Source organism: Macaca fascicularis, chromosome 7, assembly GCF_037993035.2.
Source record: "Macaca fascicularis isolate 582-1 chromosome 7, T2T-MFA8v1.1".
NCBI lineage: Eukaryota > Metazoa > Chordata > Mammalia > Primates > Cercopithecidae > Macaca > Macaca fascicularis.
Genome location: NC_088381.1, coordinates 52,616,506 through 52,643,954, shown reverse-complemented (window position 1 = coordinate 52,643,954; position 27,449 = coordinate 52,616,506). Strand labels below are relative to the sequence as shown.

At 42.5% G+C, this 27,449-nt stretch overlaps 1 protein-coding gene across 9 annotated transcripts in view; it reads left to right on the top strand.

Annotated features, from left to right (window-relative positions):
* SIN3A (SIN3 transcription regulator family member A) overlaps positions 1–27,449 on the top strand; it is an 88,195-nt gene that overhangs the window by 36,554 nt on the left and 24,192 nt on the right. For 8 of the 9 annotated variants that reach the window (XM_073996402.1, XM_015453100.3, XM_005560124.4 and 5 more), the window contains exons 4-14: positions 6,518–6,624; positions 7,784–8,066; positions 9,086–9,337; positions 10,544–10,696; positions 10,841–10,996; positions 13,439–13,528; positions 18,329–18,447; positions 19,681–19,891; positions 20,448–20,564; positions 23,984–24,222; positions 25,453–25,636. In XM_073996402.1, the coding sequence (XP_073852503.1) occupies positions 6,518–6,624; positions 7,784–8,066; positions 9,086–9,337; positions 10,544–10,696; positions 10,841–10,996; positions 13,439–13,528; positions 18,329–18,447; positions 19,681–19,891; positions 20,448–20,564; positions 23,984–24,222; positions 25,453–25,636 (1,911 nt within the window). The remainder of the gene's footprint in view (positions 1–6,517; positions 6,625–7,783; positions 8,067–9,085; positions 9,338–10,543; positions 10,697–10,840; positions 10,997–13,438; positions 13,529–18,328; positions 18,448–19,680; positions 19,892–20,447; positions 20,565–23,983; positions 24,223–25,452; positions 25,637–27,449) is intronic. The other variant, XM_065547429.1, reaches the window with a different exon arrangement.

Sequence of the window (27,449 nt, the reverse complement as noted above, 5' to 3'; positions counted from 1 at the left end):
AAATAACTTGTTGAATTTCCTTTCTAATGAGGAGAGGTAAAATGCTTCTTGTACCTCCATGTAATTTAACCCAGTATTCCCACATTGCCTGTCATTTTTGGATCGGTCTTAAAATGCATTACAAGCATTTGAATCAACTTCAATAAGTCATTTATATTCCACAATATTGTAGGCCGGGCATGGTGCCTTACACCTGTAATCCCAGCACTTTGGGAGGCCGAGGTGGGTGAATCACCTGAGGTCAGGAGTTCAAGACCAGCCTGACCAATGTGGTGAAACCACGCCTCTACTAAAAATACAAAATGAGCCAGGCATGGGATTACATGCGCATGCCTGTAATCCCAGCTACTCAGGAGGTTGAGGCAGGAGGATTGATTGAAGCCAGGAGGCAGAGGTTGCAGTGAGCCAAGATCATACCACTATACTCGAGTCTGGGCGACAAGAGCGAAACTCCATCTCAAAAAAAAAAAAAAAAAAAGAAAAACGTTCAGTGAGAATGCTTACACATTATTTCAAGCCTCAACGTTGTCTATTTTTTTTTTGTCTTTGGTAGATTGGTGGTGACAAGAAGGGATTTGAGCGATTTGAGGCATGTTTGGTGTTATTTAGTTATTGAATGTCAGCAGCAGTGATATTTGGTACATGTTTAGCAGGTTCTCTTTATAGTTGCTTGTGTTTTTCTCTCCAACAAGATTGTGGACTTCAGGAGATTCAGGGCCTTAATAGTAAATCCCTGTTCAAGTGAGCTATGAAACTTTATCAGCAGAGTCTAAGGGTCTCCCCAAGTGCTTCCTTAAATCTGTAGCTTCTAAATAACTACATCCAATTTTTTTTTTTTTAAGTTGTGCTTCCTAGAACTGTATACATGCATTTAAAGAAAGTTTATATAAGAGTTGGACTATGCTTTGGGTGATGAGATAATTTCCTCACTATTCTTACTTGTAGGTGTCTTATTTATTATGTGAGTGTCATGCAGGGTTTTTAAAGCATAGGGTTATTCTATAACTTCTATTTTACCTTTTTTTTCTTGAGACAGTCTTACTCTGTTGCCCAGGCTGTAGTGCAGTGGCGCCATCTCAACTCACTGTACCCTCCCCCGCCTGGGTTCAAGTGATTCTCATGTCTCAGTCTCCCAAATAGCTGGGATTACAGGCGTGCACCACCACACCTAATATTTGTATTTTTTTTTTTTTACTAGAGACGGGTCTTGACATGTTAGCCAGGTTGCTCTCAAACTCCTGGCCTCAAGGCATCCACCCTCCTTGGCCTCCCAGAGTGCTAGGATTACAGGTGTGAGCCACCACACCCGGCCTAGAACTAGTTTTTAAACAGCGGTTTGTTGCGACTTTCAGTACCTTTCTGTTTTAGACATACACTTGTCACACATAATTGCTTTCTTTTGGGTTTCTGTACATTTTTCCTTCTCTGCAGTAGTTACCTTATACCATACCATATCTTACTGATAACTCTTCTTTTGTTGTGTATTGATACATCCTTTTCTTAAATATCTTCCAAAGTCTTGGTTCCTTTTGCAAACTTACTGCATTTTGTGTTCACTTAACTTGGTCATTAATGAAATATTTTAGTATGGAAAGTTCAGAATATGAATTAAAATAGTCCATTGAATTTCAACAGAAATTGTCATAATATTTGTATAGAAAAACTAACCATCAAACAAGTGGGTATTGACCAAGTATACAATCTGATTTCTAGCAACACTGAAACACTGATTAACCCATGGCCATAATGGAACTCTGAAGAACTCTTAAAGAGCCATTTGTCTTGGAGTCAGGCGTGGTGGCTCATGCCTGTAATCCTAGCACTTTAAGAGGCCAAGGCGGGTGGATCACGAGGTCAGGAGATTGAGATCATCCTGGCTACCACAGTGAAACCCATCTCTACTGAAAATACAAAAAAAGTTAGCCGGGCATGGTGGCAGGCGCCTGTAATCCCAGCTACTTGGGAGCCTGAGGCAGGAGAGTGGTATGAAGTTTGCAGTGAGCCGAGAAAGTGCCACTGCACTCCAGCCTGGGCAACAGAGCAAGACTCCGTCTCAAAAAGAAAAAAAAAAAAGCTATTTGTCTCAATCCATTAGTGCTGCTATAACAAAATACCTGAGACTAGATAATCTATTTCTAAATAATAGAATTTTATTTCTCACAGTTCTGGAGAAGTTCTGAGGGCTGGGAAATCTAAAATCAAGGTGTTGGCCGGGCACGGTGGCTCACCCCTATAATCCCAGCACTTTGGGAGGCTGAAGTGGGCAGATCATTTGAGGTCAGGAGTTCAAGACCAACCTGGCCAACATGGTAAAACCCTGTCTCTACTGAAAATACAAAAAAATAAGGCGGGCATGGTGGCAGATACCTGTAATCCCAGCTACTCCTGGAGGCTGAGGCACGAGAAGCGCTTGAACCCAGGAGGCGGAGGTTGCAGTGAGCTGAGATTATACCACTGCACTCCAGCCTGGGTGACTGAGTGAGACCATGTCTCAAAATAAATAAATAGGCCGGACGTGGTGGCTCACGCCTGTTGTAATCCCAGCACTTTGGGAGGCCAAGGTGGGCGGATCACGAGGTCAGGAGATTGAGACCAGCCTGGCCAACATGGTGAAACCCTGTCTCTACTAAAAATACGAAAATTAGCCAGGTGTGGTGGCAGGCGCCTGTAATTCCAGCTACTCAGGAGGCTGAGGCAGGACAATCGCTTGAACCCGGGAGGCAGAGGTTGCATTGAGCTGAGATCGCGCCTTTGCACTCCAACCTGGGTGACAAGAGCAAGACTTCATCTCAAAAAATAAAATAAATAATGAAATAAAATAATAAAATAAAATCAAGGTGCCGGTTTGGTGTCTGGTGAGGGCCTGAACTCTGTTTCCAAGATGGTGCCTGAAAGCTGTGTCCTAACACTGTGGAAGGGAGAAGGGCCAAAGGGACCAACACTGGTTCACTCCAGCCCTTTTATAAGGTCCCTAATCCCATTCATGAGGGCTCCACAATCACTTTCTGAAGGCCTCACTTCTTAATATCATCATATTGGTGATTAAGTTTCCATGTAAGAATTTTGCGGGACACATTCAGACCATAGCACCAATTACTGATTGATTTGAACGTAAGTGTTCCATTTTGCAACAAATCAAAAGACTATCTATGCCTAGCCAGGTGTGGTGGCTCACTCGTGTAATTCTAGCACATTGGGAGGCTGAGGTGGGTGGATCAGTTGAGGTCAGGAGTTCAAGACCAGCCTGGCCAACATGGTGAAATCCCATCTCTACTAAAAATACAAAAAAAATTAGTTGGATGTGGTGACATGAGCCTGGAATCCCAGCTACTCAGGAGGCTGAGACAGGAGAATCACTTGAACCTAGGAGGCAGAAGTTGCAGTGATCCGAGATTGCACCATTACACTCCAGCTTGGGAGACAAAGCGAGACTCCCATCTCAAAAAAAAAGAAAAAGACTGGCTTAAATCACATCAAATGTTTATTCCTGAAATTTCTTAAACCTGATATTTTGTATAATTTTAAATATTTAGGCTTCAATTAAACCACCAAAAAAACTTACTCATCTCAGAGTAAATAGGAAACACCTAGTGGGGATTTCTTTTGGGTGTCTCTGTCCTAAATCAGACTCATAGCTTAACCTTTCCAACCTGTTCTTCTTTGTGATAGGTCACTTTTTTTTCTCCCCAGGCCAAACTGTATCTGGCTTTAAAGATACTTTCCATAAACAGTCATGGTATTTCAGGCAGGACATGGACAATCCTTAACAATGAACTACCGAAAAAAACACGAAAAGCCACTATAAAACCCAGTGAATTCTTCATGTGATGCTCTGAACAGGGCAAGTTTAGAGTGAAGGTTGACATTTCACATTTAGCGTGTTGTTTAACAACTTTTCACAAGTCGACCCTGACTTTCAGGAAGTGAAATGAAAATGGCAGTACTTATCTGAAGATCCACAGTCTAGAAAAGGAACCACTGCTCTTTTGAGGGCTGCCATTTCAGTGGCATCACTGGAAAGTTTGACTGCCTGACACACACTGGTAACCAATTACTGGCGGTTAGGTCCCAACAGGTGTCTGGGTATAAGGGAGTTAAGTCTGTGAAGGTGGGAAGGGAGAACAGGATGTAAAAATGAATTTATTTTTCCATCGCACAAGGTGTTTGGGCCAAGGTGGCCCTGTGTGTCAAAAGTCAGGGAATCTAGGCTGGGTATGGTGGCTCATGCCTGTAATCCCAGGACTTTGGGAGGCCGAGACTGGCGGATCACTTGTGGTCAGGAGTTCGAGACCAGCCTGGCCAATGTGGTGAAATCCCGTCTGTACTAAAAATACAAAAATTAGCCAGGCATGGTGGAGGGCGCCTGTAACCGCAGCTACTCAGGAGGCCGAGGCAAGAGAATCACTTGAACCTGGGAGGCAGAGGTTACAGTGATCCGAGATTGCACCACTGCACTCCAGCCTGGGCAACAATAGCAAAACTCCATCTCTACATAAATACATAAATAAAGTCAGGGAATTTCTTCTCCTATAAGCCAAGAGGAAGTCTCTCAAAACTAGAAGGGAAAGGTGTTTTCCCCACATCAGTCCAGCTTCAAAGACATTCTACTGACCTGTGATCCTTCCCTCCAAAACAACAATGAAGTGTTCTGTGTGCTAACAACACAGCTTTAGAAAAAGCAAAACAAAATTCTGCATTTTTTAAAATCTTGATTTAAACAATGGTATTTCGAAATTTACAAACTTCATAACTTTATAGTTCAAATTTTATGGTTACTAGAAGTACACAGTTACCAAAAATGCACACATTTCACTTGGCATCTCCAGTACCTTCAGCTTTCTGTGCCTGGTCTGTTTTGGCATCTCCATTTTCTGCAAGGTTAATCCCTTCCCTGACAGTGTCAGCATTTTCCTTTTTCCCTTTGGGTACCTCCTCGCTCTCCTTTGCAGGGAACTTTTTTTTTTTTTTTTTTTTTTGAGACCGAATTTCGCTCTTGCCCAGGCTGATGTGCAATGGCATGATCTCGACTCACCACAACCTCCACCTCCTGGGTTCAAGTGATTCCCTTGCCTCAGCCTCCCAAGTAGTTGGCATTACAGATATGCACCACCATGCCTGGCTAATTTTTGTATTTTTAGTAGAGATGGGTTTCTCCATGTTGGTCAGGCTGGTCTTGAACTCCTGACCTCAGATGAGCCTCCCGCCTCTGCCTCCCAAAGTGCTGGGATTACAGGTGTGAGCCACCGCGCCCGGCCTGCAGGGGCCTTTTTAGTGTTGGGCTCTGGCTTTGGAGGAGCAGGTTTAACAGACAACGTTGCAGATCTTCTCTGGGTCGTTGTTCACCTTGGCTGTATCTCCTTTGGCATCTCCTTCAGGCTTTCTCTTGGGTGTGGTGGTGATGCGGAAGGATGTAAGTGCTGGGTGCAGGATGCAGTGGCATGTGAGCTTTGATCGGTCCGATAGTCACTCTGGCCTCTTCTTCCTCACAGTGCTCTGTGGTGGATCACTTTTGAATGCTGGCTCTCCCTTAGCTCCCCTATTCAGTCAGTTACCCAATCCTGTCACTTCTGCTACCCAACAAGCTGTTTTATCTATGCAGTTGTCTCTCTTGTTCTGGGCCAGTACTATAATTCAAGCCACTGTTTTCACATGAGTTGTTCAGTTATTCTTGTAGCATAACTGGTCTTCCTACCTCCTTTCAGTCTTTTCTGCTCTTGTGCCAATTTTTTCTCAACACTGCAGTCGAATTGCGTACACGAAAATGCAGATGATAAAAATCTAAATTGCTTTTTCACAAGATTTACAAGTCCTTTCAGAATCTAGATCCTGCTTTTTTTTCTGTCTCATCTTGTTACTTTTCCTTCCAGTGCTCCTCTTCACTACAGATCCTCCAGCCAAACTAAACTTTTCAGATTTCTAAATATCCCATATTGTATCCTGTCTAGGATTTTGCCCATGCTGCTGCCTTTGATTTTTTTCACTGGTCTTTACTTTTGCTAGCTTATACTCATCTTTAGGTCTCAGTTTATATATTACCTCCTAGGGAAGCCTCACTTTTTTTGGTGGGGAAGACGTGTCCTTCCCATGTCATCTCCAGGCATTGAGTGTTACTGGGTTACCCGCTGTGTTATGATTCCTGACTACATACAAACAAACGTCTGTAGACGAGGGGCTACAAATTATTTGTCATTGAATCCTTGGTACTCAAATTGGGCCTGGCATGTTGCAGTTTAGTAGATACTTGTGAAATGAATTAATGAATAAATGACATATCATTGTAATTATTCTTTACTGATCATTCTGTTCAAAATTATCCAAGGCAAGGCTACAGATTTTATGAGTTGATTATTATTTTAAGCTTGAGTTTATTACTGACATCTATACTAACTTTTAAGTATATATTTAATATATTTTTATTTTATTTACTGTGTTAAGCATACTTAGGCATAAATAATTTTTTTTTTGTAATTGTGAGTTTACTTTCTTTTTATAACCTTGATATTTATCCCTGCCTCAGGTGGAGGATGCGCTGTCTTATCTTGACCAGGTGAAGCTGCAATTTGGTAGTCAGCCTCAGGTCTACAATGATTTCCTTGACATCATGAAGGAATTTAAATCTCAGAGGTAAAAGATGTGTGATTGTACTCAAGCTTTGTATCTGGCATATTGATTTTGGAAAGGAGAAGATAGTTTATTTACTGGAAGATAAAGGACGCTCCTTTCTGCGGCTGAATTTTCAAAATCATGCCTTTATTTTATGCATTCCTTTATTGATGGAAATTATGGCCACTAGACTGTTTTATCCTTATTGGTAAATTTTTGTTAACTAAAGTTTTTCAGTGCTTTATCTCAATCAGGGAAGTAGCACTGGTAGTGATTTAGGCTACTTGGTTTCTGAATTGATTTAGATACCCTTATATTCTGGCATGGTTCACTGTTGTAAACTGTTGTACTCATGGTTCACTGTTGTAACTCATCTGAACAATGTAGATTTGTGCTGAAATGATATATACTGATATATCAAAGAGTGGATCTTGTTTGGGATATGTCGCTTTCTATGTATTGTCTGAGTATCTGCTTGGTAGGATTATTACCATGAACATATATTCTGTTCAGAATTTTGACCACTACAAAAATTAGCCGGGCATGGTAGTGGGTGCCTGTAATCCCAGCTACATGGGAGGCTGAGGCAGGAGAATTGCTTGAACCTGGGAGGCGGAGGCCGTAGTGTGCCAAGATTACACTACTGCATTCCAGTCTGGGCAACAGAATGAGACTCTGTTTCAAAAAAAAAAAAAATTGTGGCCGAGTATCTTTGAGTCTCAGAGTTCTTTGTGTGTTAATTTTAAAATGCGTAGATTATCTGTTTTCCTGTTTAGAGAAAACCTAGTAGAAAGTGAAATTTTGGCTGAGTGAGGTGGCTCATGCCTGTAATCCCAGCACTTTGGGAGGCTGAGGTGGGCGGATCACCTGAGGTCAGGAGTTCGAGACCAGCCTGGCCAACATGGTGAAGCCCCATCTCTACTAAAAATACAAAAATCAGCCGAGTGTGGTGGCGCATGCCTGTAATCTCAGCTACTTGGGAGGCTGAGGCAGGAGAACCACTTGAACTTGGGAGGCGGAGGTTGCAGTGAGCCAGGATCCCAAGATCGCACCACTACACTCCAGTCTGGGTGACAGAGTGAGACTCCATCTCAAAGGAAAAAAGAAACATGAAATTTTTTATGACCAGGGTGTTTGTCAAGCTTACAGTTCATCACTTTTCTTTTTGTTTTTTTATTAGCATCGACACCCCAGGAGTGATTAGTCGTGTGTCCCAGCTATTCAAAGGCCACCCCGATCTGATAATGGGATTCAACACCTTCTTGCCCCCTGGCTACAAAATTGAGGTGCAGACCAATGACATGGTGAATGTGACAACTCCTGGCCAGGTTCATCAGATTCCCACCCATGGCATCCAGCCCCAGCCTCAACCACCACCCCAACATCCTTCCCAGCCTTCAACCCAGTCAGCCCCAGCTCCTGCCCAGCCAGCTCCTCAGCCCCCACCTGCCAAAGTCAGCAAGGTGAGCACTTGGAAAATATTGCATCAACGTGAATGCATCCCTAGAAAGTACCTTCCTTTGACATTTCCCCTTTATATAAGACTTAGATACTGAGACACAAGGTTACAAAGATTTCATCAGAGAAAAATGCAGTAGTCACTTCACTATAACATGGTTCACATTTACACACCACTTAGATATCTATTTAAATCAACACAGCAACAATTTTCAAGGTCTTTCTCTTTACAGTTTCTGCTTATAAAACCATGAACATCCCAACAGGTGGTGACTTTGTGTAGTAGTAGTTGATAGCACAAACAGAAACCATCCTCTTATGGTCAAATTGTGCTACTGCCCACATGGTTATTTTATGAAAGTTATTTCACTTACCAGATTATATCAAGCTAAGTAGAAGATCTAATGAACAGTGATGGTGATGATGATGAAGATGGGGTGTTCTTGGTCTAGAACCACACTGTCTGACACAGTAGCCACTAGCCACATAGCACTATTCAAATTTAAATTAAAATCAGTTTTTCATTTGCACTAGCTTTCAAGTGCTCAGTAACCACATGTGGCTAGTGGCTGTATATTTAAGACAGTGCAAATAAAGGACATTTCCATCATCTCAGTTCTATAGGACAGAGTTGGCATAGAAGACTATGTGGAGCTGCTGCAACAGTTGAGGTGTCTTTTTGTTGACATCAAAAGGCTGTGTAGAATGAGATTTTTTCTATGTGTACTTGTTGAGCTACTAAGCTAAAACATTGCATATGAAAAATTCTTCACTGTAATTGTAGATGGCTCCAGTTTTAAGATTTTATTTAGAAAATGTGAGACTGAGATATTTGTATCAGCATGTTTGAAACTCTCTACAACTCCCACTGTTGCCCAGTATGATTTGTGTAGGACTAAAATGGCCTGGCCTGAGTGAGTAAATAAAGGATATACGTTGACACTTTGTTTCTCTTCAGTTTGAACTTTCCTTCTATCAACTCATCTATGCATCTGAGGAGAATAAAGACTTTTTTTCTTTTTAGCCCTCCCAACTACAAGCACATACTCCTGCCAGTCAGCAGACTCCCCCACTTCCACCGTATGCATCCCCACGTTCTCCGCCGGTCCAGCCTCACACACCAGTGACAATCTCATTGGGAACGGCCCCATCCTTGCAGAACAATCAACCTGTGGAATTTAATCATGCCATCAACTATGTTAATAAGATCAAGAACAGATTCCAGGGCCAACCAGACATCTACAAAGCATTCCTGGAGATTTTGCACACATATCAGGTAAGAAGAGTATCCATTCAGCTTGTCTTAATCAGGCCATCTAGTCAAAGAACAACTTAAGTAACCATTATTGTGTCCATTAATTCATACTGGAAATTAGCCAGTTAGAAACTACCATGCGTGTTTATAAAGCCAGTGTTTTTGTTTGTTTGTTTTTTGAGAGGGAGTCTTGCACTGTCACCCAGGCTGGAGTACAGTGGTGCGATCTCGGCTCACTGCAACCTCCGCCTCCAGGTTCAAGTGATTCTCCTGCCTTAGCCTCCCTAGTAACTGGGATTACAGGCACCTGCCACCATGCCCAGCTAATTTTTTGTATTGTTAGTAGAGATGGGATTTCACTATGTTGGCTAGGCTGGTCTCGAACTCCTGACCTTGTGATCCGCCTGCCTCGGCCTCCTAAAGTGCTGGGATTGCAGGTGTGAGCCACCACACCCATGCTATAAAGCCAGTTTTATTTGCCTGACTTGATTGCCCTGCAACATTCATTTAGGATTTTTTTTTAAGACAGAGTTTTGCTCTTTTTGCCTAGGCTGGAGTGCAGTGGTGCAATGTCGGCTCACTGCAGCCTCCACCTCCTGGGTTCAAGTGATTTGTTGTATTTTTAGTAGAGATGGGGTTTCAATATATTGGCCAGGCTGGTCTCAAACTCCTGACCTCAGGTGATCTGCCCGCCATGGCCTCCCAAAGTGCTGGGATTATAGGTGTGAGCCACTGCGCCTGGCCTCAGTCAGGATTTTTAGTCACTGTCCCATGAAATGAAACTCTGTTTTATCTGGGACAGTTAGATGGTGACTTATTTAGTCTAGTTAATCTACAGTAGGAGGAGGAGAAATTTCTAAGGTTTTATCAGTTGGTAGTGGTCCCCTGGGCATTAATATTTATTGCCCTAGGCCGGGCATGGTGTCTCACACCTGTAATCCCAGCATTTTGGGAGGCCGAGATGAGTGCACTCCAGCCTGAGCAGCAAGAGTGAAACTCCATCTCAAAAAAATTTACTACCCTAGTTTTGAAAGGAATTGTCATCCACCATCTTGCACTTTTTTCTCAACTTGAAATTTTCGTTTGTGGTCAGAACGGGTGCTGAGAACATAGACTTTCTTCTTACATGCAGCCTGAATAGATAACAGTGATTCCAGAAAGTGTGCAAAGATGAGCGACTCAAAACAGTAGCCCTTTAATGTGATCTCTTCATTTGCAATTCCTCAGAAAGAGCAGAGAAATGCCAAGGAAGCTGGAGGAAACTACACTCCAGCGTTGACAGAGCAGGAGGTGTATGCCCAGGTTGCTCGTCTCTTTAAAAACCAGGAGGATTTGTTGTCAGAGTTTGGACAATTCCTACCAGATGCCAACAGCTCCGTGGTATGTTTTTTTTTTGTAAGAGTTACACTATTTATTATTATTATCTTAGAGAAGTTGGAAAACTGTGCTCAGAAGGGGACTTTTCCTAGATGATATTTGTTTACTTTGATAAGAGTATTAATCTCTTTCATGTGTCTTAATCAGCTTTTAAGCAAAACAACTGCTGAGAAGGTTGATTCTGTGAGAAATGATCATGGAGGCACTGTCAAGAAGCCCCAACTGAACAACAAGCCGCAGAGGCCCAGCCAGAATGGCTGCCAGATCCGCAGACACCCTACAGGAACCACGCCTCCAGTTAAGGTGAGAATGGGCAGCAGCTGCTCATTTTGACACTCACAAGCAATTCTAAGGGAGAGGTACGCTAGGGGTGGTCACGTGTTCTTAAGTGCGTTAACAGTTGGGTCCTTGATATTTGGAGCAAGTTAGTATGCGTCACAGAAACTCAGTGCAAAGTTTATCTGGCTTTACAAAAGAGTATTAGAATAACATTGATTGCTTGGATTACTGTACTTTTTTGAATTCTTTATTATCTTCTTTGCAATGAGCTGCCATTTCTTTAATGTTTTGGTTGCTACTAAGAATTTCCAATACTTAAAATTTTTTTTACTTCTTTTTTTTTTGTGACAGTCTCGCTCTGTCACCCAGACTGGAGTGCAGTGGCATGATCTCGGCTCACTGCAACCTCTGCCTCCTGGGTTCAAGCCGTTCTCCTGCCTCAGCCTCCTGAGTAACTGGGACTACAGGCGTGTGCCACCACACCCAGCTAATTTTTGCATTTTTAGTAGAGATGAAGTTTCGCCATGTTGGCCAGGCTGGTCTTGAACTCCTGAGGTCAGGAGTTCCACCCGCCTTGGCCTCCCAAAGTGCTGGAATTACAGGCATGAGCCACCGTGCCTGGCCCCTTCTTATTTGATGCTTTAAATCTGCCTTGTGTTAAGAAAGAACATTCTTGAGTTTGAGAATTATTTCAGAAATAAATGATCTCTGAGGTCCTCTTGTGAGTAGAGTGCGTGTGCTTTTTGAGGTCTCTTTGGTCTAGAACCCTGTCCTGCTCAGAGTTCTTTGTTGGGTTACCAGATCTTATCTGTATCATCTAATCTCCAAGGCAGGACCTTTGGGCTGTAGCATAGGGAAGTCTTAAACTCCTATTAGTAATCCATTACATGATGTTTTTTATTACATTTAACACTGACGGTCCGTCTGCAGAAAGCACAGCTTGCTCCCTTCTTTGATGTAACACAGCTATGATAGGGAGAGGGCTAGTTATATGTATTGAATGTTGAATTCTTCAGTGAATTTCAAAGCAATATGTAATATGGAAGAGATAGATGTGTCTGCAGAATTAAATAATGACAAAAGTTTCTAATAGTAAGAGGTGTTTCTATCCTCTAATAGTAAGAGGTGACTGATAAATAGTAAGTGACTGACTACAAGGTCTCACATACTAGGTGTTACTGACACTTTTGAAGTATCCTTTTTCATTAGTGTTTGTCATGGTTTCTTTTGAAATCAAGTTGAACATAATAATGGTTTCTATTTCTTCACTTCAGTAAAGAGAATTAGTTACATGGGTAGCAAGAATCAGCTCAGTAGATACACTCCATGCTTGGATTTACGTCCTCCCACTCTTGATTACCTACAGGTGGAAAGAATATAGTGGGGGCTTAACAATTCTCCACCTACTTTCTGCATAGGCAGTGTAAGCAGAGGCTGCGGCTCTTAAGAAAGTATACTCTGAGATAGCCAAGGTAAATGTGCTACTTCTCACCAAGTTTGTGCATTTCTTCGTAGAGAGTAAGTGGTGGATTTCAAAAGTAACTTCTTGCTTGACAGGATTATATCATGGCCTGTTGGTTCCCTTTAAAAGAACAATATTAAATTAGTCTGAGGGGATATTTCTGGCAAGATAGTTATTTCTTCTATTAGAAAAATTATGCTTTTTTTTTTGAGATGGAGCGTCCCGGGTTCAAGCGATTCTCCTGTCTCAGCCTCCTGAGTAGTCTCAGCCACAGGCACACACCACCACGCCCAGCTGATTTTTTTGTATTTTTAGTAGAAACGGGGTTTCACCATGTTGGCCAGGATGGTCTCAATCTCTTGACCTCATGATCTGCCCACCTTGACCTCCCAAAGCGCTGGGATTACAGGCGTGAGCCCCCATGCCCAGCAAATTATGCTTTTTAAGTAAATTTTTAATTGAAATATTATTCAGGGTTAAAGATTGATTTCTGTCAATTTCAGGCCACGTGCACCAGCTCTTTTTACAAACAGCCTCTTCTCCCTCAACTGGTAGGAGAACAAAACAGTGGCATTAGAGTCTAAATGAAGTTACTTTGGGCCCCTAGAAAAAGTAAGGCTGATCTAAAAGTTTGTCACAGTAATGTCATGATGATTTTTGGAGAAAACATTTCGGGGTAGAATGATCTTTGAACCTCTGTTGGAGAAAGAAACTTAACAGGCAAACTGAAATAGAAAATATGAGTACAAATCTTAGAGGGTATGGAGTGAGTGGGTTAGAGTTCTCCCATTTGTTTCAAATTATTAATCAGCAGTGGTTTCAGTGTTGAAACCATTTATGAGTAGAAATCTTAGAGGGTATGGAGTGAGTTGGTTAGAGTTCTCTCATTTGTTTCAAATTATTAATCAGCAGTGGTTTCAGTGTTGAAACCATTGAACAGACAAAAATAAAATTCAGAGAAAACCACTCTTTGAATCTCACATGTTTGTATCTTTCTTTTGCAGAAGAAACCCAAACTGCTCAATCTAAAGGATTCTTCTATGGCAGATGCCAGCAAACATGGTGGTGGAACAGAATCGTTATTTTTCGATAAGGTGAGTAATGGATGAGTTAGATTTGATAGTGCCTGTTAATGCCAAAAGAAAATCATCTTATCCCCCCAAAGGTTTTGTTTTAAAGGTGTCAAACTAATTAGGGCTTTCTGTTTTTTAACATAGTTTCTCAGTTGTGAGTCCTTTGAGTCTGCTAGTACTATTAGCATAGCTAGAAAAATGGTAGCATTGTTTGCTTTGGTTTTATGAAGCAGTTTGGGGCAGAAGACAGATTTTTAGAAAATGTATTATGTTTCTCTTGAAAGATGTTTGGGGCTCGCTGTTGTAGATATCCGGGTCTGTGTGGCAAGTAGTACCAGTGCCTGTACCAATTTTTGAGGATTTAAGATGACTTGTAATCTTATTGCTGTAATAGTTATTTGTAGTATGCATATATATAGCATTCAGGGGAATTGTGATTTACTTGCATGTGTTCAAAGCTACCCAGGTGATTCTAATGAGCAACCAGAGTTGAAATTATTGGCATAAATGATGTGTGGTGCCTTAGTTTGGCCACATAAACTTAAGTGTGATTTGTTCCTTGGAGTCAACTTGATGGACTTCAAGGAACTGTTGGACTTCAAGGAACTGTTGGACTTCTCACTGGTAGAAATCAACCTGGATTGATCTGTGGTGATTGACTGTATTTTGTGCCTCTTGGGTTTTGCAGAAGGGCAGATGATTTAACATCTCCTTGATTGGTATCTCCTGATCTCTTTCTGTCTGCCGTGCCTGTGTGAGCTTTTTGCAGGAGAATCCTGCAAGAGTGTTGAGTTCTTAGCTCTGATGTGAACCATTACCAAACTCTGCTTGGGCGGTTGGTGCTTTTAGACAAGTGTAGAAGTCTAGATCACAACCAATGAATGTCAAGAAAAGGGTGGGGAAGGGGAGCTGTTGTAAATTAAGAATTAAGAAATATATAAGCCAAATGTGACATGCAGACTTTGGATTCTGCATTTAAACGTCAGTTTATTTTTATTTTTATTTTTGAGACAGAGCTTGCTCTGTTGCCCAGCTTGGAGTGCAATGGTGCGATCTTGGCTTACCGCCTCCCCGGCTCAAGCGATTCTCCAGCGTCAGCCTCACAAACAGCTGGGACTACAGGCGCCTGCCACTGTGCCCAGCTGATTTTTGTGTTTTTAGTAGAGACAGGGTTTCACCACGTTGGCCAGACTAGTCTTGAACTCCTGACCTCAAGTGATCCACCTACCTCAGCCTCCCAAAGTGCTGGGATTACAGGTGTGAGCCACCACACCTGGCCAATAGCCAATTTTTAAGATATTAATTAGACAGTTGAACTTAGTACAGACTCAATATTAGATGCTATTAAGGAATCTTTTTTACATTTTTGGGTTTTTTTTTATAGACGGAGTCTCGCTGTTATTGCCCAGGCTGGAGTAAAGTGGTGTGATCTTAGCTCACTGCAACCTCCACCTCATGGGTTCAAGCGATTCTCCTGCTTCAGCCTCCCAAGTAGCTAGCATTACAGGCGCCTGCCACAACGCCTGGCTAATGTTTATATTTTTGGTAGAGATGGGGTTTCACTGTGTTGGCCAGGGTGGTCTTGAACTCCTGACCTCAGGTGATCCGCCCACCTTCACCTCCCAAAGTGCTGGGATTACAGGTGTGAGCCACTACACCTGGCCTTTTTTATTTAAGAGATGGTCTCGCTCTGTCACCCAGGCTGGAACTCAGTGGTGCTTTCATAGCTTACTACAGCCTGGAACTCCTGGGCTCAAGTGATCCTTCTTACCTTCCTGAGTAGCTGGGACTTACAGGTACACACCACCACACTCAGCTAATGTTTAAAATTTTTTTGGAGAGGGGGGTCTCACTGTTTTGCCCTGGCTGGTCTCAGACTCCTGGGCTCAGGCAGTCCTCCTCCTTTAGCCTCAGCATTGGCCTCCCAAAGTGTTGAGATTACAGGCGTGAGCCACCATGCCTTGCCTTAAGGAATCTTCTGAAAATAAGTTAATTTCTAAGAGTAATGGTTTTTTTTGAGACAGTCTCACTCCATTGCTGAGGCTGGAGTACAATGGCGCCATCTTGACTCACCACAACCTCCACCCCCCGGGTTCACGCAATCCTCCTTCCTCAGCCTTCCGAGTAGCTGGGATTATAGGTGCCCACCACCACACCCAGCTAATTTTTGTATGTTTAGTAGAGACAGGGTTTCACTCTGTTGGCCAGGCTGTCTGGAACTCCTGACCTTAGGTGATCTGCCTGCCTTGGCTTCCCAAAGTGTTAGTTTTACAGGTGTGAGTCACTGCGCCCTGTCCTTTAATAGCATTTTCTTAGTACTTTTTCTTAAACATATATACTATATCTAGATGAAATGTCTGGAATTTGGTTTAAAATGCAGTGGTAGGAGAAATGAGTATAGATGAAACAAAATATACTATAGATCATTGAGGTTAGGGTTGAGTACATAGGTTTGTTATATTTCTGTCTACTTTTGTGTATGTTTAAAAGCTAATAAAAAGTAAAGGTAAATAGGGTATACAGTATAACAGGTACAGTGCTCTTTTATCTTTAGCTTTAAAAGTCTAGATTCCATATAGTGTCTACTGATGAATAGTTAACGAAAAGCATACGGAAGTCTGGAGCAGGGGTTGCTGGTAAGCCACTTGGTTTGGTGGCAGTCTGTGGTCTTCACCAAAGGACCACAGTGCTAAATATTTACTTTGGAACTGAAGCCCCAGATTGGTAATCTGGCTAGGCTAGTTTTGCTTTGTCTATGCCATTGATCATTTTTGGGTTTTTGGTATTAAGATGCTCAATACTGTAAATAGAGGAAGAAAAAAGACCAGATCAGAGGACAGAAGTATCTTAAGAGAGCATTATTCCAGATTACCAGAGTTTAAAACAATCTTGGCAAAGATTCTTGCTATAAACATGTGTTAAGAGAGGCAACAGGCTGGGCACAGTGGCTCACGCCTGTAATCCCAGCATTTCGGGAGGCCGAGGTGGGTGGATCACCTGAGGTCAGGAGTTTAAGGCCAACATGGTGAAACTGCCTCTCTACTAAAAATACAAAAAAAAAAAATTAGCTGGGCATTGTGGCAGACGCCTATAATCCCAGCTACTCGGGAGGCTGAGGCAGGAGAATTGCTTGAACCTGGGAGGCGGAGGTTGCAGTGAGCCGAGATCACACCATTGCACACCAGCCCGGGCAACAATAGTGAAACTCCGTCTGGAAAAAAAAAAAAAGAGGCAACAAAAGCCGGGGTAATTCTGATATGGTCTGGAGAATCAAGCATATGAGAAGGTATACTCCGAGATCTCATTTTTTAAATTGTTACTACGGTAATTTTTTTTTTCTTTTTTTTTTTTTAAGACGGAGTTTCACTCTTATTGCCTGGGCTGGAGTACAGTGGCGCGATCTCGGCTCACTGCAACCTCTGCCTCCTGGGTTCAAGCGATTCTCCTGCCTCGGCCTCCCGAGTTGCTGGGACTATAGGCGCCCGCCACCACGCCGAGCTAATTTTTTTTTTTTTTTTTTTTTTTTTTAGTAGAATGGCGTTTCATTATGTTGGCCAGGCTGGTCTCAAACTCCTGACCTCAGGTGATCCACCCTCCTCAGCCTCCCAAAGTGCTGGGATTATAGGCGTGAGCCACCGTGCCCAGCTGGAAAATTTTGAACATGCGTAAAGAGAGTAGTAAAATGATTCCTCACGTACCTACCATCCAGCTTTTGCAGTTCCCAATCCTAGCCGGTGTGTTTGTTTCATATATATTCCCACCCATCCCAGTTTATTTGGAGACAAATTGCAGATATATTATTTCATCCATACATATTTTAGTAAGTTTCTTTTAAAAATGACCCCTTTTTGTGGCCAGGTATGATGGCTCATGCCTATAATCCCAGCACTTTGGGAGGTGAAGACGGGTGGATCACTTACGGTCAGGAGTTTGAGACTACCCTGGCCAATATGGTGAAACCTCGTCTCTACTAAAAATACAGAAATTAGCTGGGTGTAGCAGCACATGCCTGTAATCAATCCCAGCTACTTAGGAGGCTGAGGCAGGAGAATTGGTTGAACCCAGGAGGCAGAGGTTGCAATGAGCTGAGATCGCACCACTGCACTTCAGCCTGAGCAACAGAGCTGGACTGCGTTTAAAAAACAAAACAAAACCAAAAAAAACCTCCTTTTTGCAAACATAATCATCGTCACATCTAAAAAAACTAACATTGATTACTTAGCATCATAAAATATCAGTTCAAATTTCCCATTTTTATTTTATTTTTTTACTTATGAGACAGCGTCTTGCTCTGTCACCCACGCTGGAGTACAGTGGCATTATCCCAGCTCACTGCAACCTCTGCCTCCCGGGTTCAAGTGATTCTCATGTTTCACTCAGCCACCCGAGTACCTGGAATTAGAGGCATGTGCCATCATGCCTGGCTAATTTTTGTATTTTTAGTAGAGACAGGGTTTCAGCATGTTGTCCAGTCTATTCTCGAAGTCCTGGCCTCCAGTGATCCACCCACCTTGGCCTCCCAAAGTGCTGGGATTATAGGCATGAGCCACCACGCGCAGCCACAGATTTCCCCAATTTTTAAAAACTAATGACAGGACAGCCTGGGCCATATATGACCTCATCTCTACAAAAAATTTAGAAATTAGCCAGGCATGGTGGCTCACACCTGTAGTCCCAGTTCTTTGGGAGGTTGAGGGTGGGAGGCTGCAGTGAGCTGAGATTACACCACTGCACTCCATCCTAGGTGACAGAGCAAGGCCCTTTTCAATTCCCCACTTTAAGAAAAACAAAAACTGTTTTTCTTCCTGTTGTCTCCATAAGGTCCGAAAGGCTCTTCGGAGTGCAGAAGCCTATGAAAATTTCCTACGCTGTCTTGTTATTTTTAACCAGGAGGTGATCTCTCGTGCTGAGCTTGTGCAACTAGTTTCTCCTTTCCTGGGGTAAGTGAAGTGAGGGGCTCAGCCCTGATTCATGATATGGAGGCCAGGTAATATTTGATTTGTGAGAGTATGTGATAGGCAAAGTTAATTTACTTGAGATAGGTCAGTTGACTCAAATGTTAGTGCCAAAAGAGTCCTAAGAAGTCTTCTAGTCCAATTCTAGAGATGAGAAAATAGTGAGGGCATTAAGTATTTATTGACTAATGGCCAAGACTAGTGGTTTCCTGATCTTTTGACCAGTGCTGGATGTTTATCAAGAAAAATCTCTCCCAGAGTTCTGGAATTTTAAAAAAAATTATTATCATCATTATTATTATTATTATTTCTTTTTTTTTTCTTTGAGACAAAGTCTCACTCTTGCTCCCCAGGCTAGAGTGTGATGGCGCGATCTTGGCTCACTGCAACCTCTGCCTCCTGGGTTCAAGTGATTCTCCTACTTCGACCTACTGTCACCACACACCCGGCTAATTTTTGTACTTTTTTTAGTAGAGATGGGGGTTTTACCATGTTGGCCAGGCTAGTCTAGAACTCCTGACCTCAGGTAATCCACCTGCCTCGGCCTCCCAAAGTGCTGGGATTACAGGCGTGAGCCACCACGCCGAGCCTGGAATCTTTACTATATTTGACAGCCTAAGAATTATGTGAACATTAAAGCAATATTCTTTTTCTTTTTTTTTTTTTTTTTTTTTTTGAGATGGAGTCTCGCTCTGTCACCCAGGTTGGAGAGCAGTGGCGCAGTCTCGGCTCACTGCAAGCTCCGCCTCTCAGGTTCACACCATTCTCCTACCTCCGCCTCCCGAGTAGCTGGGACTACAGGCGACCGCCACCACACCTGGCTAATTTTTTGTATTTTTATTAGAGACGGGGTTTCACCATGTTAGCCAGGATGATCTTGATCTCCTGACCTCGTGATCCGCCCGCCTCGGCCTCCCAAAGTGCTGGGATTATAGACGTGAGCCACTGCGCCCGGCCTAAAGCAATATTCTTGATCAAAAGAATGGTTTGTTATTTTGCCTGGTTTCGGTACAACTCTTTTATCACCACTTTAACTGATCTGAGAGTATTTTATTAGAAAAAGGGGAAACCAAATGCTCAGAAGCAATTCGTCTTAGGCAGGAAATAATTTGTCCCTGGTAGCAGATTTCTGATCCAAAACCAGGTGGTAGTAGTCATACCTCAGGATAACTGCATCATGCCCCTAATTGCTTGTCACTTTTTGGTTTGATTCTTCAGGAAATTCCCTGAGTTGTTTAATTGGTTTAAAAACTTTCTGGGCTATAAGGAGTCTGTACATCTGGAAACTTATCCAAAGGAACGAGCCACAGAGGGCATTGCTATGGAGATAGATTATGCTTCTTGTAAACGATTGGGCTCCAGCTATCGAGCCTTACCAAAGAGTTACCAGCAGCCCAAGTGTACAGGAAGGACTCCTCTCTGTAAAGAGGTAAGGCCTTCCTTCCCTAACAAGGATCAGCCCTGGGTCCTCAGCTTTTTCCAGAAGGGAGTGGTGGTACCAAGGATTGAGAATTTATATGAATGATGAAATTAAGAATGCTTTTAGTCCTTTTTTTTAAAAAAATGTTTTCTACTTTTTTGTTTGTTTTTGAGACAGGATTTTGTTTTGTCACCCAGGCTGGAGTGCTCAAAGCGCCTCAACCTACTGGGCTCAAATGATCCTCCCAAGTACCTGGGACTTACACATGCCTTCACACCCAGCTAAAAATGTAAAAATAGAAGTTTTTAGTTTTGTAAAGATGGGGTCACTCCTGCGCTCAAGTGATCTTCCGCTTCATCCTCCCAAAGCACTGGAATTATATTTCCACTTATATTCAGAACGCTTTTCTTACTAATACCTTTTTGTAAACTTGCTAAAGGTGAAATTTGTGAAGTAATGTTAGTTGCCTATTTCTCCGCTAGAGTTTTGTCTTTTTATTGAGAATGCTTAATCACCAGAAAGCTGTTTTAGGCTTTTGTTTCAGTCTCTCTTCTTCTACACAAAGGTTTTAAATGATACCTGGGTTTCCTTCCCTTCGTGGTCTGAGGACTCCACCTTTGTGAGTTCCAAGAAGACTCAATATGAAGAACATATTTATCGTTGTGAAGATGAGCGCTTTGAGGTACAAGCTTCTTTGGCATTTGAAGTTGGGGGATATGGGAGATGCTCAGTGAAAGACTATCTTAATACCTATCTCTGAGGGGTATTAAGATGGAAGAGCCAGAGGCTCACATTCTTCTGTGGTAAATGCTTGTTGTGGTACTTTCCATGCTTTGTGCATTGGTCAAATATATTAGTACATGTTTTATGGCAAATGTGACTTATGTAGGCCACTTTAGCTAGCCCTTTTAACTGAAATGGTCCATTGATGACTGAATAATAGTTCTTTTGATTTTGCATGGCATTTTAAGATTATTGTGTTTTACATGGTGAAGAAAATCAGCATCCTAAGGTTTATAGTACTTTCTTAAAACTGTTTTTAAATTATTTAAGATCTGTATGTATCATTACCCTTAGCAAGTATCTTGCCATGGTTAGTAAACCAGCTCTGTTATGAGAACTGGAATTTTTCTTTCATGTTTCTGGTATTGATTGCTTTGTTTTGTTTTGTTTTTTTTGAGACAGGGTCTCATTCTGTTGCCCAAGCTGCAGTGCAGTGGCACAATCACAGTTCATTGCAGCCTCAACCTTCCAGGCTCAAGTATGACCCTCCCACTCAGACCCCCACCCCTGCCCACCACCAAGTCACTGGGACTACAGGCATGTGCTACCATGCCTGGCTAATTTTTTTTTTTTTTTTTAACTTTAAATTCTGGGATACATGTGCAGAACGTACAGGTTTATTACATAAATATACATGTGCCATGGGGGTTGCTGTGCCTATCAACTCGTCATCTAGGTTTTAAGCCCCACATGCATTATGTATTTGTCCTAATGCTCTCCCTCCCCTTGCCTCCCACCCCCTGCGGCTAATTTTTTGTTTTTTTATAGAGACAGTGTTTACTACATTACCCAGGCTGGTCTCAAACTCTTGGGCCCAAGTGATCATCCCACCCTGGCCTCCCAAAGTGCTGGGATTACAGACATGAGCCACCATACCTGGCCTAATTGGCTCCTTTTGAAAGAAGGTTAAATTAGAGCCTTTTTTTTTTTTTTTTTTTTTTTTTTTTAAGACAGAGTATTGCTCTGTCACCCGGGCTGGAGTGCAGTGGTGTGATCTCGGCTCACTGCAACCTCTGCCTCACGAGTTTAAGCCATTATCCTGCCTCAGCCTCCCAAGTAGCTGGAACTACAGGTGCATGCCACTACACCCGGCTAATTTTTTTTGTATTGTTAGTGGAGACGGGTTTCACCATGTTGGCCAGGCTAGTCTTGAACGCCTAACCTCAAGTGACCCACCTGCCTTGGCCTCCCAAAGTGCTGGGATTACAAGCGTGAGCCACTGCGCCTGTCCCAGGAACTTTATTTTGAAGTAGTTAGGAAGGGAAGAGTGGAGTGAATAAATGAGGTGGTAGAGGGCCCCATACCACCTGTATCAGGAGGGGGACTACTGAAAGTGGGCTCAAAATCCCCAATGTGTTTATATGTCTGGTTTACATTATCATTTTAAAAAAGGGAAGTCTGGTTTGTCTAAAGAGGTAAAATGACATGTATCCTATTTAGTGTATCTATTACATTAAATTGACTGGCTGTGCTTATTTGTATGGATAGGTATCTTGTTTTTGTTTTTGTTTTTTTTTTTTTAAGTACTCTTTTAGCTCTTTGCGAGCTTTCCATCCTCACACTTGCTTCAGCTGTTTCTGGTGTGTTTTTAATTAAGAGCCACATGCTGCCTGGCCACTGGCAGGTGGTTGGCCATCTTTGCCCCAGCATTTATAAGTAGTGCACCTGTTTGCAGAAAACTAAATCATGACAGATGTTAACTTCCATAGGGAGTGCTATCAAGCTAAAGAAGACATTTCAGCCGGGCGCGGTGGCTCACGCTTGTAATCCCAGCACTTTGGGAGGCCGAGGCGGGCGGATCACGAGGTCAGGAGATTGAGACCACAGTGAAACCCCGTCTCTACTAAAAATACAAAAAATTAGCCGGGCGCGGTGGCGGGTGCCTATAGTCCCAGCTACTCAGGAGGCTGAGGCAGGAGAATGGCGTGAACCCGGGAGGCGGAGCTTGCAGTGAGCCAAGATTGCGCCACTGCACTCCAGCCTGGGCTACAGAGCGAGATCTGTCTCAAAAAAAAAAAAGCAAGCATTTCTTTGTTACTTATGTTTAGTAAGGTTAGCTGATGAGTTAGCAGAGCTTGGCATCTGTTTTTGACAGAATGTTCCTATCCCCTCTCAACTGGTATGCTTCCAAATGAGAGGCAACTTCATTTCCCATTTATGACTACAAGGGCAAAGATGAAAGAAGTGGGGTAAGCATGTGTTTAAGATTTGGTGGGATGAGCGAGTTTGAAGGAACATGTTTACCAATTAAGATAGGTTAGTAATGCTTCAGTACAGACAGCTCCCACATCTGAGTGACTTGTAAAGCCAATGGGTTTAATTTCTAATCATTCTACATGTACATTGATGTTTAGCAGGGGATTTGGCATATCAGAATCACTTGGGGATTCAGGCCAAGGGATTGCCACCATTATGATTGTTGCTAGTCACTAGGAGGAAAAGAGATCTCAGAAGGATCTCACACCTTTAAATGCTCCAGCCTAGAAGTGATAAACATTACTTCTTCTCAACTCATAACAACTCATTTGTCAGAACTAGTTACATGACCCTATCCAATCATAAGGGAGTCAGGAAGTTAGTCCATTTTTTGTCGGTAATTGGAGAGCAAGAGGGGCCAGAAGTATTGACAAAATGATGACCACATTTCCAAAACAAGAAAATTTAGGGAACACTTCTGCAAACATTTGGTTGTAGACTGTTCATTTAGGAGTCCAATAAGAATTTAAATCATTACCCGCAGATACAACAGTGAACTCCTTAGGGTATGATAGTCACTGCTCTTATTATTACTGGATGTGGAACAAGGCTATTGAGTATTTTAGTATTTGAATATATTTAAATATTTCAAGTTAAAAAAAAAACTCTCAAGACAGAGCCGTCTTTTGGTATTGTTTTGATTGTTATTGTTTGTTCATAACGGATCTTAGCAATTCAGGAAAGTTCAGGGAAAAGTATCAGTAAAGTCATCTCTTGTTAGGTTCCTCCGGTCTAAGATCAGTAGTCTTAAGCAAAGCACATGGTGCAGGTGGTGGTGGTGATAACTACCGTTTATCCAGCTTCATCCTGTGGTTCTTATGTGCCAGGTATTGCGCTGAATACTTTATGTGGATTGTATAATTTAATCCAGAAATAGGCTTGTGAGAGTAATAGGTGCTGTTATCCCTATTTTGCTGATAAAGAAACAGTCTTATGTAGCTAGTAGGGCAGAACCAGGATTCAAATCCAAGGAGTTTGACTCCCTACCTTATTTTTCTAATCACTACTCTATTCTATTCTGATTTGGGTCCTGAGCATACCCTTCTTTGTCTTCCTCTTCAGCTTGATGTAGTTTTAGAGACCAATCTGGCAACAATCCGGGTTCTGGAAGCAATACAGAAGAAGCTTTCCCGCTTGTCTGCTGAGGAACAAGCCAAATTTCGCTTGGACAACACCCTTGGGGGCACATCAGAAGTCATCCATAGAAAAGCACTCCAGAGGATATATGCTGATAAAGCAGCTGACATCATTGATGGTCTGAGAAAGAATCCCTCCATTGCTGTTCCGATTGTCCTTAAAAGGTACCTGAGCAAATGTGCCCTTAGTGCTTTAGTGTGTACTTCATTACTGGTTCAGTGTCCCATTAAATAAGTCTCTCATTTTCAACCTGGTTGTCCCATGAGACCTCTCTTTCTCCCCAACCCTGGGGGAGTATTTTAAAATACAGAAAAGAAGATAATTACCACCCATGTTCCTGCCACGCTCAGGACTAACTGTTGTTAACATCTTTGTGGTTTTTTTGTTTGTTTGTTTGTTTGAGACAAGATCTCTCTCTTTCACCCAGGCTGGAGTGCAGTAGTAAGAACACAGCTTACTGCAGCCGCAACTTCCCAGGCTCAGGTGATCCTCCCACCTCAGCCTCCTGAATAGCTGGGACTACAGGAGTACACCACCACACCCAGCTAATTTTTATTTTATTTTTTTTTAATAGAGATAAGGTCTTGCTATGTTTCCCAGGCTGGCCTCTAACTCCTGGGCTCAAGCAGTCCTCCTGCCTTGGCCTCCTCAAAGTGCTAGCATTACAGGCACCAGCCACACCATGCCCAGCCCCATGTCATTATTGACCACACTGTAAATCCTTTGTTAGGAGCTTGGTTCTCTCAGTATCATCTGGTAAAAACTAATTCTTAGTTGCTGCACAGTTCACAAATACCCAGATTTTATTTGTCCTCCCTCATCTTCCCCTCAAGAGCTGGCACAGATTGATGGTTTCTTCTTCTTGCCTGTAGTATTTAACTTCTGGCTTTTGAAATATAGGTTATTCTTCAGTTTTAGTGCTGTTTTTTTGTCTTAGCCTGTTCTCTTCTGGTTTATTAGAATCAGTTCTGATCAGAACTTTCCAGACTGTATCCAGAGGAACATAACTGTGCAAGTTCTCTGCTCTTGGACTTCTGTGTTTCTATTAGCATTGTGAACATTTTACAAAGTCCTACAGCAGAGAAACAAGAACTCTTTTTGCAAGGAATACTTACATCTCAAAGGTATTCCCTGGAATGCTGTTTGATAAGTAACCATTCTAGGTAAATTATTTGACTTTGAGATAACTCATTTCCCCAAAATAAGTCTTAGATAAGTAATTTCCTCATGAAACAGAGTTCAAGACTGGTTTGATAACATCCCAAGTTGCCAATAATTTTGACAGACCTAATATAGCTTTGACTTTTCTTGAAAGAAAGTAAACCTGGCAAATTTCTTTCTTCTAAACCCTCTGAATTCCCATATGTTGTTTCCATCCCTTCCCACTTCACTAGGTTGAAGATGAAAGAGGAAGAATGGCGAGAAGCTCAGCGAGGCTTTAACAAAGTATGGCGAGAACAAAATGAGAAATACTACTTGAAGTCTCTGGACCACCAGGGGATCAACTTTAAACAGAATGACACAAAGGTCCTGAGGTCTAAGAGCTTACTCAATGAGATTGAGAGTATCTATGATGAGGTGAGCTGGGGTTTTCTACATCTGTGAGTGGACTCTAGTCTATGTTTAGCACAGCTTTGATTTCTGGAAATTACCTTTGTTAAATGCAGGTGAGACTCTCTAAGACCTGTTGATTCCTGCTTTATAGCTGTCATAGCCTTTTCTATTCCTCATTCTACTATTTTAAATCTAAACTTTACCTTTATACCTAAGCTATTTGACTAGTTCCCTAGTTTACTATCCTGGTTTCAACTTATACCTCCTGCCTCCATTTTCCACTTCTCCCACTGCCTGTTTCCCTCAAACAATACCTTGTATCATATAGTCCCATCTCTCCTTACTATAGCTTCAAAACTTGTCATTGACCACCAAACTCTTTGTAATCCTTGCTTATTCAGCATGCCTACTAGAACTATAAATAGTACTAGGAGCTAGGATCAGAGATGAATAAGCAATCAATTCTGGTTTCCATGGGCTCAGTTTTAGCAGATGGATAGAAACATAAATGCAGTGCAATTGGGAATTCCTGGAGTGGGGTGATCCTGAATTTTAAAAATAGTAAAATGAGCTCTTAGGTGAACTCAATCAGGCCGGGGACAGTGGCTCACACCTGTAATCACAGCACTTTGGGAGGCCGTGGCGGGCGGATCACCTGAGGTCAGGAGTTAAAGAGACCAGCCCTGCCAACATGATGAAACCCCGTCTCTACTAAAAATACAAAAATTAGCCGGGCATGGTGGTTGCACCTGTAGTCCCAGCTACTTGGTAGACTGAGGTGGGAGAATGTCTTGAACCCGGGAGGCAGAGGATGCAATGAGCTGAGAGCATGCCACTGCACTGTAGTCTGGGTGACAGAGCAAGACTCTGTCTCAAAATCAATAAAATAAATAAACTTAATCCATATTTTGCTGATGTTACTTTGTCACCCTCCGTACCCCCACCCCAGAAGTAAATTACAGACCTCATATCATATCCTCTATATAAATACTAGTCCAGAATTTTGAAAGATAGTCCCACGGGGCACAGTGGCTTCCGCCTATAATCCCATCACTTTGGGAGGCTGAGGTGGGCAGATCACTTGAGGCCAGGAGTTCGAAACCAGCCTGGGGACATGGTGAAACCTCATCTCTAACAAAAATACAAAAATTAGCCTGGCATGGTGGCACACTTCTGTAATCCCAGCTACGCAGGAGGCTGAAGCATGAGAATGGCTTGAACCCGAGAGATGGAGGTTATAGTGAACCAGGATTGTTCCACTGCACTCCAGCCTAAGTGACAGAGCGAGACCCTGTCAAAAAAAAAAAAAAAGAAAAAGAAAGATGGCTCCAGTTCTGTCCCACTCGCCCTGTAAGTCATTGGGGTATAGAAGGTACCTGTATTTTGACATCAAACCACATCTCCGTCATTACCTATTTGTTTCTGGAAGAGGGACAAAATTATTGTTACGGTTTGGCCCTAAGTTTTGTTTTTGTTTTTTGTTTGGAGACAGAGTCTCACTCTGTTGCCCAGGCTGGAGTGCAGCAGTACGATCTCGGCTCACTGCAACTTTTGCCTCATGAGTTCAAGTGATTCTCCTGCCTTAGCATCCCGAAGGCTGGGATTACAGGCACCCACCACCATGTTCAGCTAATTTTGTTATTTTTAGTAGAGATGGGGTTTCACCATGTTGGCCAGGCTAATCTCAAACTCCTGACCTCAAGTGATCGCCCTCCTCGGCCTACCAAAGTGCTGGGATTATAGGTGTAAGCCACCGCTCCCAACCCCAGGTCCTAAGTTTTTTATTAGAAAAACATAGACACTGTAGTTGATAATGGGATGTATGGCTGGTGTGGTC